Source organism: Leucoraja erinacea, chromosome 20 (genome assembly GCF_028641065.1).
Source record: "Leucoraja erinacea ecotype New England chromosome 20, Leri_hhj_1, whole genome shotgun sequence".
In the NCBI taxonomy this organism is placed as follows: Eukaryota; Metazoa; Chordata; class Chondrichthyes; order Rajiformes; family Rajidae; genus Leucoraja; species Leucoraja erinaceus.
The window spans coordinates 19590134-19604950 of NC_073396.1; the positions used below are offsets into that span (position 1 = coordinate 19590134).

General features: G+C 45.2%; 1 protein-coding gene across 1 annotated transcript; it reads left to right on the forward strand.

The window, feature by feature from the left end:
* The first annotated feature begins 920 nt into the window (after nucleotides 1-920).
* Nucleotides 921-11073, forward strand: atp6v0cb (ATPase H+ transporting V0 subunit cb). Its single transcript, XM_055651522.1, has 3 exons — nucleotides 921-1161; nucleotides 7061-7244; nucleotides 10304-11073. The coding sequence occupies exons 1-3, from the start codon at nucleotides 1086-1088 to the stop codon at nucleotides 10506-10508; spliced, it is 465 nt and encodes a 154-aa protein (XP_055507497.1). The 5' UTR covers nucleotides 921-1085; the 3' UTR covers nucleotides 10509-11073.
* Nucleotides 11074-14817: the final 3744 nt, after the last annotated feature.

Sequence of the window (14817 nt, forward strand, 5' to 3'; positions counted from 1 at the left end):
CTGCTTGGAGCCCCGACCGCGGGTATTTCTAGCCACTGTCAAGAGAGATATTTAGATTTAGCTCTTAGGGCTAAGGGAATCAAGGGACATGGGGAAAAGGCCGGAATGGGGTACCGATTTTGGATGATCAGCGATAATCAGCGGTGTTGGCTCGAGGGGCCGAATGGCCTACTACTCCTGCACCTATTTTCTATGTTATTGAGATCGCGTATCCTGAATGTCGTCAGAGGGAGATGACTGTGCATATCAGCGCAGTGTTGCACACCCCGTCCGGCACGATCAACCAAGTCTCACCGCCTGTGCATCTGATGCTTTACAAATGTGGAGTGGTGTGATACGAGGCATATGTCCATGCTGAAACAGCCCGGCATAAGGAACGCTGCATTCACTGCTCGTCCCGCCTACATTCACTGTAAGGGTACCCAAATAATGCATTTACTGCAAGATAGCCTACCGCAAGACTCCCACCATTAATACATTCACTGCAAGGTTCCATCACTCTTGTATTTCCCCCTCTAATGTATTCTCGAATCTTGCATTCCCACTCCTGCATTTACCACTCGACTCCTACATTATGCAAGGCTCCCCAACGAATGCATGCACCGCAAGGCTCCCACTCACTCCCGCCTCCCCCTGTTCATTCACAGCCACGCCCGCAATCGTCAGCCGGTACAGCGGCCAGGGAGAGAGGGGAAGCAGGGAGGCAATACAGCTGGCAAACATCATAGCAAGCGCAACAAAGACCCGAAATTATCCATGCAGAACAATTGTCATCGGACGATGGCAGCGAGGAGATCGGTGCACGGGAGATGAGAATTGTGTTGAACGGGTGCATACACCTCCCTCCCCCCCCCCCCCCCCCCCCGGCGGCGGCGGTGGTGGTGCGGTCCCCGGGCGCGGTCACGTGACCACATACGCCGCCATTTTGTCGGGGTTTGTATTTAGTCGGAGCCGGAGCCGAGCGGGAGCGAGTGTGTGTGACAGCGGCGTGTGCGAACAAACCGGTGGGCAGCAGGCCAGTCCACCAGCACAGCAACTACAACCCAACCGCATCTTAGAGCCGACCACTAGAAACCTGACACAAAATGTCCAGTCCTGAATCTCCCGAGTATTCGCCCTTCTTCGGGGTGATAGGCGCCTCGGCCGCCATGGTGTTCAGCGGTAAGTGCGGCCTCGGGGGCGGGCGGGAGGAGAACCGGGCTGGGCTGGGCTGGGCTGGGCTGACCGCGCTCTTCCTGGGCTGAGGGGCTTTATGCAGGTAAAATGGCCGCGAATGACTGTGTACTTGTCATGTCGTCTCTTCGCCTCAGTCGTTTCTTACGGCGGATCCTCTCGCCCGCCACTCCTTCTTCGACGACGGCGGTTCGGGCCCCTGCGGCTCATTCCGTGGTTGTCGAGGTGGTTCTCGGGTGTTTACGGCGGCACAGTACTGCAGCGCGGAGGCGGTGAGCGCTCGGCAATTTCCGGAGCGGGAAGTCCCGAGTCGGTCATATGACTTGGGTGCGGGTTTCACATACGTGGACTGCAACATTTTCCTATCTTTTCTAATTGGGAAATATTTGGGTGACATCCTGCATCTTCAAAGATCAGCTCTGTCCTCCAGCCATTAAAGAGCAAAGCCTCTGCCACGTCACTGATTTAATCGGACTGACGTTGCAAATTTTCTAGGGATGTTATAGGATTGATTTTGTATAGCATGATCATTTTTGCAGTAGAGATCATTTGCAGAGCCATATGTTTGACTGCATAGGAGGTGTGATCTAGTTTTAGCACTGACAAATTTGAGCTGCAACTGGCGTGTCATTTAGGAAATTGTTGCCATTTTGGATTGCTGTTTTTTTATTTGACATTTGAGTATGTCAAATTTACAATATCAAGCCTTTGGAGATACTGTCTTTGAAGTGGATGTTTAACCAAAGGCTTGTCTGTTCCAAAAATATCCCCAGGCACTTTGACCTGAGTTGTCATTGCAAAGGTGTGGAAAGGTACTAAGAAGGGTCCTAACCTTAAACATCACCTCTCCATGTTCTCTACAGATGCTGCCTGACTTGCTGAGTTACTCCACGCTTTATGTCCTCTTTGTAATCCTGATAGATGATTGGTTTGTTAAAGTGAACACCAATTTAGGCTTCCCTTGGCCTCTTGAGATTTGTTTCTTAAACCATTATTTTAATCTTCAATATGGTCTCATTAAAGTTCAAGTTAGAGCTGTGGTTTTCTTTGACTAATTTAGCAATATAGCTGGCCTGGGTGTACACAACTGTAAAACTTTCCTAAAACTGGAGGTGACAATTTATGGAAGTCTTTCAGTGAAATCTTTAACCCTGTTAAATGCAAAAGTCTAATTGAGTTAACCAAGACTGAGTGAAGTACTGCTGAAAAATCTTAAATATCTGTGGTAAGAAAAATGGCTAGTGTTTTTTTGTGTCAAAACTACCCAGTAACCGGTTATCTTGGTTGTCATCTGAGCCATGCTATCAGCAGTCTGGTCGCAACTCGGAACGTTGCCCATTTCTTCACTCCAGAGATGCTGCCTCACCCACTGAGTTACTCCAGCATTTTGTGTCTTCCTTCGATTTAAACCAGCATCTGCAGTTCTTACACTATCAGCATGCAACCTCATCTGCAATGATCAACCACAAATTGGTTAACGAAATTAACATTTGAACAGATGTCAAACTACAACATCAACCCTTGTTGTTCATAAAATATCCCCTAGCACTACTTGAACTAAGTTATCCCTGGTCAATGTTTATCTCTATTGTCCAGTCATTGCTGTGTAGAATTTAACTGCATGCAAGTGCTCATACTAATAGTACTGGAACACCCTGAGGACATAAATTGGTGGTAACAAATGCTGTAGTATAAATGCAGATTCTTCAAGAGGTTTGGCTGTGGCCTCTGCACACAGCACCCTCTCTGGTTCATTTTGAACTGCCTGTAACAGCCATGTTGTCCTTGAATTGCCACTCCTAGACTTCAATGTGTTACACGGGTTCCAGACAAAACATTTTAACTCTGCTAATGTTTAGTACACTGGGACTGTTAATTAATCTTCCTGCATCTGATATCACTGGAATTACTATGTGAGAAGTGATAATGTCATTTGCCAGGCAATGCTGCAGCATCCTCTTTAGGGGATTGAAATTGGCCTCATTTTATTTGAGCCGGTCTTGCAATCATGCATTTGGATGGTATGACTAGTAAATACCGACTGGCAGCACTACAGAGGTAACATTTCCCGTAATGTATTTAAGAAAATTATAAATTTGACAACATAAACATTGTAGATTGGCAAAAATCAAATTCTTCTCGGAGCATGCAGTTTCCTTGATCATGGTTGGTATTGGGGATGATACAATCTGTATACGGTAGTATTACGCTGCTTGGCATTTGATACGATCGCAGATTGTAACCAAGTCTGCATTCCTGCCTAGTCCTCCATAACACTTCATTCCTCTGCCGTAATTGTTCAGATTCAATTTCCACTACTCTTAAGAGTTCCAAAGTATCAACTCTCAAATACTGCCTTCTGTTTCATTCCTGCTGTTTCATTGTCCAGCAGAGGGAATGTGCCCTCTGCATCTACCCTGCCAAGATCCCTCTGATCTTGTAGAGACAAATGGAATTGAGCAAAAAAAAAATAGTGCTGGAGGAACTCAGTGGGTCAGGCAGCATCTGTGGAGGGAATGGGCATGAGGTTTTGGGTCAGGACCTTTCGGACTGAATTATATGCTGCCTGACACTCCTTCACCAGTCTTTTTGTTCCTTCGGATATTGGTCGAATTAAGTTGTCTTTCGGCATTCAGTGGTACAGGTGTGGCCTGTCTGATCTTCGTTACACAACCCATACATTAGATTAAACAAATCTTCAAGCTTGTTAAGTGGGCATATTGCCGTTGAATTTCAGATTCCCGCCAGCTTGTTCCAACATTTTATTCTTAACTATATAAAATTAACGGTGGAGGGGGTTCATGAGATGCTAGCAATCTGAAGTAAAGTGAGCTGCAAATGGCCTGTTTGGAAAAAGCCTAGGTAAATGCTGCCTTCAGGATATTTGCATTTGAATATATGTGATATTTATAATAGCTTAAACTATCAATCAATCAGTTTTATTCGTCACATTGCACATAAAGTGCAAGTGAAATGAATTTGTCAGCAGCGGTACAATGATAAAGAACACACAAACACAATAAAAAATTTAACACAAACATCCACCTCAGCATTAATCACTGTGGTGGAAGGCACAGAAATTGGCCAGTCCTCCTCCATTTTCCCCCGTGGTCAGGACCTCAACCCTCCGCAGCCATCGCTGTGGGCGTCCAGATGGTAAAAGGACAAGGTAAAAGTCAAGGTAAGTCCAGGATCAGCTCTTCCCCACCGGAGACTGCCTTCAGGCTGGTGTAGGCCGCAGGCCGGCAGTCGAAGATTTAAAGTTCGCACCGCAGAGAAGCACCGCAGACTGCAGGGCCGACAGACGAAGCTCCCCTCCGGGGATCCCCGATGAGGGACTACGCTCCTGATGGTAAGTCGTCGCTGCGCCCGCGGTAGAAGTTAGCCGCGGGCCAGTGGCGGAAGCTTCTTCTACGCCCCGGGTCCCCAACGTGAGATCCCGGGCTCTAGACGCTGCGCCATCTGGAGCTGTGCAGACCGCGGCTTCAGGCTGCCGGCTGCCAAGGGGCAGCGAAACGGAGTGCTCCCCTCCGGCAAGCCTCAGCGAGGGCTCGCCCGCCGCTGAAGCCCCGGGCGTGTCTCCGGGAAAGGCAGCGCCGATCCTTGTTGATAGGCCACCGGGGAGGCGACCTGGAAAAAGTCGCCTCTCCGTGGAGGAGGCGACCGAAGCGGTTTCCCCCTCACCACCCCCACTCAAAACGCACAGAGGAACATTAAAAACATACTAAAAAAAATAAAAAAGTAGGAAAAAACGGACACGCTGCTGACAGGGCGCCGGCTTGTAGCTTCCCCACCGACCATCATGTCCGGTGGTGCCCTTCCTCATTTAATGTCACTTGTTGAAATGAAGCTGGTTTGGGTAAGATTAATGATTTGCCAGATTGCTTAACGACATTGTTCTGTGATTTGAATTGTTCACTTATCTTAAACTTGCATCTAACTTGGTCAGCTCCCGTTTCTGTACATGGTACGAGTATCAAAGTAGAGTTGATGTGCATGAGTGGCTTTCAAGGAAATGAGATGGAAGCGACAGGAATGTTGTAAGTCTCCTTAACCTTGAAGTTGATCTAAATAACTTTTTGCTATTTATTTTCTCAAAGCAGCTGTAGACTTAAACCATAGCAGAATAATCTTGTCCTGAGCTGTTGAAACGCGTTCTTCCCAAATCCAAAAGTTATCTTTGGTTGTGACTTGCTAGAACTGGTTTGGAAGTTGAAAACATCGCCTAACATTGACTAATAACTTTGGGTTTTAATCTGTTTGCACAACTAAAATATTCCCTCTCCCTTGAAAGTGGAACGGCCCAGTTTAGGGAAACAAATGGCAATGGATACCAGTTGAACTGGTTGACTTTGGATTTGTATGCTGTCATTTGCTTTGTCTTCAGCTCTTTGCTCAAAGGAATGCTGTACTGATTGCTATAATCACAGCTTTATTAATCCAGTTTTGGTTCTGTAGTTTCAACAAGTACATTCCACAATCGTGGAGGTTCCATAAAATTACTGAAATGATTTTGTATTCTGGTTTATAACCTTTAATCATTGCACGTTGGTCTGAGGTGCCTTATGAAAATGATTGAGCATTAGAAATGACGCAGCAAGGTCCAATCCTTTTTAAGATTGGAAGAACGGTATGGGAGTTCCAGAGAATGGGTGTGACTGAAGGCTGTGCCAGTACTGGACTGACAGCAAGGGAGAGGATTTGGCTGGTGGAATGGGACAAAGCCTTGCATTTGAGAACAGCTTAAAATACATTGCATGAAGGAGGGGTGGAATAGGCATCTTGGCGTGTACTTCCAAGGTCCTTAAGTAGCATGGCAGTTGTGATCAAGCCATGAGATATTAGCTGAGCGATTCCAGTACATGCTTGAGGTGATTTTAGAACTCCCGGTTTCATGATAGTTTGAGTATTGCACATAATTCTAGTCACAATTCCAGTGAAGGTGTTTATATTGGAGAGGTGCCGATATAAGATATTCCAAAGGACTATACAATTGTAGCTGTGGAGATTTGATGGGGCAGAGTGTTTAATTTTGGAACAAGGCTGGGTAGGTTTAATTTGGCATGCATGAAATATGTCAGAAACCAAAGGAGATGGTTGCGGGTTGAAGAACCTACCTGCAGATAAAGTGATGCAAAGAGATTGGGTTGTTATCTTATCTTTTTGAGACTATATTGTAAATGGCTGCACTAATTCCTCAGTCTTTCATTCAAGTTTGTGATTTCTGATTTATATTGCAGGTGGAGTAACTCAGTAATTGATCCAATCAAATGGCAAATGGATTTGAGATCAAACATTGCATAACTTGTTCCTATTTGTAATTTTCCACCCCACTTTTCAATTGGAAGAGTCCCATAGGTTATAGATTATGGTCTCTGCCCTGGATATTGGTAAATGGTGCATTTTAGTTCCATCTAAACCTCTGAAAATTGACATTAAAAACATTTGTGGGCTGTAGTTCTCACAGTGAACTTGCTCTTTGGTGAAAGATGGCATTGAGGCTGAGTGGTAACAGGCCTGTCCAAGACTTTCTATATTCTGGGTCATATGGAGATTTTGAGCATTCCTTTCTGCAATCTTTAAACTTTCTATTGGATTTTATTCTGGTTAAAATGGATGATTTGCCAGTAACAATGATCGCAGCTGACTCGACCATCTGCTGCCTTCCTGTGCACGCTGCAGATCTGTGGAAGCAGTACACTGAATTATGTTGATGAATAATTTCTCTAGCTTCTGCTTCCAGTTACCGCTGTTCTGACTTGCTCCTGAGCAGTGTTGCAGCTAATGTACCAGTTTCTTTTCAACGTGTGAACCATTCAAAGCATCTTGTACAACTGGGAATATATTGGATTTGAACAAGTGTTTAATTGGTCTCTTTCCTCCATAGCTCTAGGAGCGGCTTATGGAACGGCTAAGAGTGGTACAGGAATTGCTGCCATGTCCGTCATGAGGCCTGAACTAATCATGAAATCCATCATCCCTGTCGTCATGGCAGGTATCATTGCTATCTATGGACTGGTGGTGGCAGTGCTAATTGCCAATTCACTCACAGAAAAGATAACATTATTCAAGTAAGTCTCTCACTCGGATACTTCACAGGTTGTTGTATTAAATTAACTAATTTTGTCAGCATAAGGAAGCGAATAGCGAATAGTTATGGGTGTTGTAGAAAGTTGTCATTCATACTGAGTCAAGATCAGACTGCCTTTGACAAAAATAGATGGAAAGGACTGGGGTGGCAGGGAGCGGAGTGGGTATGAGAAAGAGGGGAGTGGAAGGGAAGCTCTAGGACTTTGTCTTCAAAACAAGAGTAGTATTCTGAAATTGACATATTGGTGGGTACGGTATTGGAATGGGCCTAGTAGCAGACAGCACTGTTTAAAATTGGTTTATTTTAATGTCCAGAAATCAAGATGGCAGCTGTGATTGTCAGAAACAATTTGTCATGGGCAAAATACACCATTTTAAGCGGTAGCTGTACACTTTAATCTCTTTGCCTCACTGGTGCTTTATAATTTAGTGGCAAGTAAATACTATCATTGAGTCTGTGGCAGAGGTGGAGCCAAATTGGAGAACTACCTAGCAGCACCTGATGTTTTGCAAGTGACCTTTGAGGTGTGGTGTCATGTAGCCTGCAGTTTGCTTTAGTCTTTTTAGCTTTACTTTGGCTTGGATGTTGTGCATGTTATTCCAAAGGAGCAGTCTGGCTCTAAATAGATTGCTGTAGGTGTACTTGAAGTGACAAGAAAATGTGATCTTGCAGACGTCTCCAAATAAGGATCTAACTAGTATCCACAATTGGGCAGGGACAGGCATTGTTAAAAAAAAAAAATCGTTCTACAGTTGTAGAATGGGATATTGGGGCTACCAGGGAATGGGCAAAGGATATTTTACCATATAGTGAAAATTCGGAGTTTGGTGCTTGGATGAATTGTCCCTAAATGCATTATTTCTCTGAGCCCGAAGGAGATTTGTTCTAGAGCCTTTTTCAAATTACCATTTTGCATTTTTAGGTGGTGACTGCTGTTAGAAACCAGGCATCAAATGAATCTATGAAGGAAGGAACTGCAGATGCTGGTGTAAACCATAGACACAAAAAGCTGGAGTAACTCAGCGGGTCATACAGCACCTCTGGAGACAAGGAATAGGTGATGTTTTGGGTTGAGACCCATCTTGCTGCAGTGCTGAGTTCAAGGTCTAGTTAGGTGATGCTTCTGAATTGTGCAGAGGAAATTCACTAAAGTGTTTGGAGCCTTGTTGCTACTGTTTGTAAAATATTGTGGTGCTGTTCCCTTCAGCATAGTTGTGCGGTGAGAACAGAATCAATTGATTAATGTTACCTGTCGATTGGTTTGGGTCTGCTGAGGATTGCTTGTTCAATTAATCAGTAGCAGCAGCTAAACAAGTAAATATGGAGTAAGTTATTGTGTAAGAATTCAGATCTTTGAGCATCTGCCCTTTGCATAAAACTGAGATTGGGACTAATATTGAGATACAGGAGCTCTTGCTACCTTGATGTATTAATCGGCAAAGATCGTGTAACAATAGATGTTGAATTCAGCAATTCCTGTTTATCCTGATGTCATTGTTGGGTAGAGACAATGTGATGCTATTACAGCTTTGTTTGCCTTCATGTATTTGTTGGTCTTTAGTGGTACCTCTGTCAAAGATGAGATATAATTTTGGAATTAGTGGCTGAGTTATACCTGATCATGAGTCTCTGAATTCCCAGAAGCAAGATGGCTAATGGAATCTCTGTTGTCATTATATAATTGCACACGGAGGTTTACAGCACAGCCATAATATCTGAACCCAGCAAGGAATCTCCATGGTTCACGTGAGGGACGTTGGGCAGGCCAGGGTGGGTGGCATGGCTGCTAGCTGCTACAATGTGGGATTTTGAGCTGCTCTGTCTTTTTTTGCTGTATCGCTTTCCTAGATCAGATGTCTCCAGCAGCAAGCTCGCTGGGCTGGGAGCACTGGATCCACTTGATCTCTCCACATGGAGAAGCACTAACATGACTCGGGGATGTCCTGTGCTTGCGTTGTCCAGGGTGCAGCCAGGAGTCCATGCTGGGCAGGCAGGTTTTCGCACCAGCTATCGGGGTAGTGCCTCTGCTGCGGCTCTACCAGCAGAGATATTGCATATTCTCTGGAAACAATATATGGTTGTCTTTTTGACAGTAACGCTGGCTATCTGCTTGATTAGAAATCTCTGCAGGTTACCAATGTAACCATATTGTAGAGGTGCTGCCTGACCCGCTGAGTTACTCCAGCATTTTGTCTATCTTCGGTGTAAACCAACATCTGTAGTTCCTTCCTACACATATAGTAATATTGGCTTTAAACTTTCTAGTTGTAACATTTGATTAGAGTGGGTACTATGGGTATTAAATACTTTATCAGACATCAGAATTGCCATCGGAAATCATCTACATGCATCATTCAGTCTGTGTAGTTCGCAAACATTTGACATTGCCCTAGTTAATAATAGCACGAGTTACTGAACTTTGCCCTTGCCGTTAAATTTTGAACTCTATAGTGAAGTTTGTGTTAAAGAATCCATTGACTAGAAATTCTGCTAGATGAATGATGATCATCATCTAACCATTGAACCAGGGTGTTTATTCTCTGACCTGTTTCTCAGACAACGTAGAAGTTACGTAGTTAAATCTGCTGCTGCCTACATTCAGATTCTTATCATCCTGCAGGACTAGATCTGTGTTCCATGTGCACCTTCTTAAATCTAACATCCATCTAGGACCTTCTGCACAGATCCTTTGGAATTCCTTTTGTGTATGTTGCATGTCTGTGGATAATTATTAACCTGACTAGTACATTGGTAACTCATCTCCATGGCTTTAAACATGCCCACTTCTCCTGAATGTGGGCTTCATTCCAAATGTAAAGATGTGACATACCCTGCCTGCAGTGGGTTACTCTGGCCTGTGACCATGCCTCAGTACTTGCACGAGCCTGTGGTGACCATAGACTAAAGGAACTCTGAGTGTAAAGTCAGTGTGAACATTCACTTGGTGTTACTCTACAACAGGACAACTCGAACCATTGATGTGTGGTCTCTAGCTTTCTCAGCAGGTCGAACGGTTTAAACTTTTTTTTTGTGTTACAGGAGCTTCCTGCAGCTCGGTGCTGGATTGAGCGTGGGACTGAGTGGTCTTGCTGCCGGCTTTGCTATTGGCATAGTAGGTGATGCTGGAGTACGAGGAACTGCACAGCAGCCGAGGTTATTTGTCGGAATGATCCTCATCCTTATTTTTGCTGAAGTGTTGGGTCTGTATGGCTTGATTGTTGCTCTGATCCTTTCCACAAAATAAATCTCACAAATATAACATTCAGCTCCATTCTAATGGTCTTAACTCCAGAATGTGTACAGTTGTCTCAATTTGGTAGTCAATCTCTTGTAAATGCACAATGTTAGTGATTTGTCTGTCGTGTGTGTATTAGGTATTGAATTTGGTTTTAAGAGCTGGGTTTAGTGGCTCCTAGACACGCGTGCAATTTCCAATCCATATTACTGTTGAGGAGCACTCAGATTAAATTAGAATTGTAAGTTTCATTTCTTTCACTGGATTTTATTTAAGATACTCATACATTATTATAATGGAGCAAGATTTCTGGAGTCCCCATGATATAGTAGATTGTTGCACTGTCAGTAACTGTGTTGCTCAGATCTCCTTGGATGTAATAATTGGTAACGATTGGATCTGATCATAGTCCTTTTGTGTACTGGTATTGGAGTGAGTTCTACTTGTGTTTTTAACATCCTGAGACACATGTAAATGTTTCCAGTAGTAAACTGTATGGCTAATCATAAGGTGTGCAACCAGCTGTGGGCTTCACACTTCTGATGTTTCCAAATAAAAAAAATCTCCTCCACTATGTGGAAGCTGCCTCACATTTTATTATCTAAACACTGTTTTGGTTCAAGAGCATCTATCCTGCTGGAATTTCAAACATGTGGCAGCAGCATACTGGAAGCCAGCATTGTTGATTTACCAGCCTGCTACTTGGATTTGTGCAAAGTGTCAGTTGCTCTGTGGTGCTAAAGTCAGTATCTGTAACTGCAGAATCACCCACCATGTCACCTGCTGTTCCAGATCGGAACCCTGATCGAATGCTGGTTTGAGTTGAGCTCCATTTTCTACTTTTTGTACAAACATAGAAAATAGGTGCAGGAGTAGGCCATTCGGCCCTTCGAGCCTGCACTGCCATTCAATATGATCATGGCTGATCATCCAACTCAGTATCCTGTAAAATATGTTTTTCTCATCTCGGTCCTAAAAGACTTCCCCCTTATCCTTAAACTGACCCCTTGTTCTGGACTTCCCCAACATCGGGAACAATCTTCCTGCATCTAGCCTGTCCAACCCCTTAAGAATTTTGTAAGTTTCTATAAGATCCCCCCTCAATCTTCTAAATTCTAGCGAGTACAAACAGAGTCTATCCAGTCTACAAGATGGAGGCAAGCACCAGGTTGTAATGTGCCTTGCCATATATCAGCAGTTCTGCTTCATGCTTTGACATGGTGGCGCAACGGTAGAGCTGCTGCCTTGCAACGCCAGAGACCCGGAGCCGGATTATGGGTGCTGTCTGTATAGTTTGTACGTTCTCCCCGTGACTGGGTTTTCCCCCAGTGCTCCATTTTCCCTCCCAAACTCTCGAAAGATATAGGGTAATGGGCTTTAGTAAAATTGTAAATTGTCCCTAGTGTGTAGGACAGTGCTCTTGTACAGGGATATTTGGCTGGCATAGGCTTAGTGGGCCGACTGGCCTGTTTCTGCACTGTATCGCTAAAGTAAACTGATCACCTGTGCCTGAAGCCACATTCACGTGGGGGGGGGGGGGGGAGGTGTGAGAAGTCTTGCCTTCTCCCTATATGCCCTGACCCCACTATCTTTAAGACCCCATCTAGCTCTATCTTGAAAGTATCCGGAGAACCAGCCTCCACTGCCCTCTGAGGCAGAGAATTCCACAGACTCACAACTCTGTGTGGAAAAAGTGTTTCCTCATCTCTGTTCTAAATGGCTTACCGCTTATTCTTAAACAGAATATCCAAAACATCCTTGTCCAAATCATTAATGTACAACATGAAGAGAAGAGCCCCAGCACCGGGGGAACTCAGCTAATCACTGGCAGCCAACTTGAACAAGTGCCTTTTATTTCAACTCTTTGCCTTCTGCCATCCAGCCAACCCACTATCTATGCTAGTATCTTCCCTTTAATACCATGGACATTTGTCTTCTCAACAGTCTAACGTGCAGCCCCTTATCGAAGGTCTTCTGAAAATCTAGGTAAACAACATCTACAGACTGCCTCCCGTCTGTCTTGCTATTAACTTCCTCAAAGAACTCCAGCAGATTCATCAGACAAGATCTCCCCATCATAAAACCATGCTGACTGTGGTCTATTTTATTTTGAACTACTGCATGTCATCCATTATAATTGACTCTAGAATCTTACCAACCACATAAGTCAGTCTAACCAGCCTATAGTTTCTGTTCTTCTACTTTGCTTCCTTGTACAGCAGGGTGATATTTGCAATTTTCTATTTCCAAACTTTAGTGACACTAAGGCCACCTACAGAACCCTGGGGTGCAGTCCATCCAGTCCAGGTGACATCCACTCTCAGACCTTTCTGTTTTCCTAGTGCCTTCTCCTTGGTAATTACCACTCCACTAACTTCCACCCCCTGACTCTCTAGCATTGCAGGCACACTGCTGGTGTCTTCCACCGTAAAGACTGATGCAAAAAAGTTATTTATTGATCTCCAGTTATCACTTCTGTATCATTCTCCAGCAGCCCAAAGTCCACTCGTGCCTCTTTTTACTCTTTATACAATACAATACAATACAAATTTATTATCATTTGAGCCCCAGTGAGACTCAAACGAAATGTTGTTTCCACAGCCATACAAACAAAGACACTGTCTTACAGACATACACATAATTAAATTCACACAAACATCCATCACAGTGAAGCCACTGTGATGGAAGGCAAGTCTTTTCTCTCCCCTGTTCTCCATGTCTCTCCCGATGTCCAAACCCCAGGCGGGCGATGATGAGTCCCACGGCCATTTTAGGCCGCGCGGGGCGATTTACGGCCCCGCTCCCGGTCTGAAAGTCCAAGGTTGGAACCCCCACGGGCGATGGTGAGTCCCACGGCCATGAAGCCGCGCCGGGTGATGTTCGTCCCGGTCCGGGTTGTTCCAACCCCGTGACACCGGCTGGAGAAGTCGCGTTGCGGGAGCTCCGGGAAGCGGTCTCTCTCCCCTCCCAGACCCGCGAGCTCCCGATGTCACAGTCCACCGGACCTGCGGCTGCGTTGCTGGAGCCTCCGAGCCCCAGGAGTCGCGTTGCAGCAGCGAGTCACCGCCGCTCCCCACGCTCCGAGGCCGGCCACCCCCGACGATGGTGAGTCCGCAGCTCCGCAGTCTCCGGGACTGGAGCCCCCGGGTCGTTCAGGCTGGAGGCCGCTCCACGGTGCTAGGCCCCAACGACAGCCGAGACCCGACAGGGAAAAAGTCGGGTCTCCCGGACAGGGAAGAGATTTAAATAGTTTCCCCCTCTCCCCCCCCGCCCCCCACATTTACACATTTAAAAATACTATTAAAAAACACCAAGCACTACATTTAACTAGACAAAAAATAAAAAAAAGACAGACAGGCTGTAGGGGCCGCTGCAACGGGTGAGTCGCACCGCCAAATATCCATATCCATAGGCCTCCTGTTAAAACAATTACAATGTACTGCTGTCATCTGTGTTTTGCATGCAAAGCTGGCACTGGAGTTGTATGAGGGATTTTACAGTTCCCAATCCTGCTACCGTAAAACTTAATTCACCCTAGTTCTGGAGTGCTTTAAGAATGGTTTTTGATAATGCCTGGTGTAGTATTGGGGAATTTCCCACCCTAAACCAAATACAATGTTAAAAGTAGGATTACGTTTTAATCGCCTGATTAAACCCAAAGCCTCTTATACATTCTGTTTATTCACTAAATTTATGAGATTTCAGTTTCCATTGCAATATTCAATCTGTCTCAATCTTCTTGCTTGCTGCAGCACAACATGTACAGTACAAATTGAACAATATGATAGACGATAGATGCGCAGTGCCCATATCTCTCCTTTCCCTGCATATCCATGTGCCCTATCCAAATCTCTTAATGCCACTGTCGTATCTGCCTTCACAACCAGCCCTGGCAGGACGTTCCAGGCACCCACCGCCTCCATGTAAAAAATCTTGCCCCACACATCTGCCTTAAACTTTGCCCCTCTCATCTTAATTCTGTTGACTCACCCTGCATTTGATGTGGTTAAGGCAGTGACGTGACAGGGGTGAACAGTGGGACAGGTTTGAAGGGCCAAATGGCCTCCTCCTGCTGTTTGTCCCACTGGCTCCGTCTGCAAGACTCATGAACGCAGTGTTTGGTTTGCCACAGCCACAACTATTCACCGGACTAATATTTCACGGCCAGTGGAGATTCAGCGACTGACACCAATTCTGGTAGGCTCAGGCTGGGCCTGGTGTACAGGTTTATCTGCTCACCCTCACATCCCCCTGCACCAGGGTCCCACTGGGCTATGCCAGGCCTCAGCACTGTGTGGGGTGTAGTATTGGGCACAGG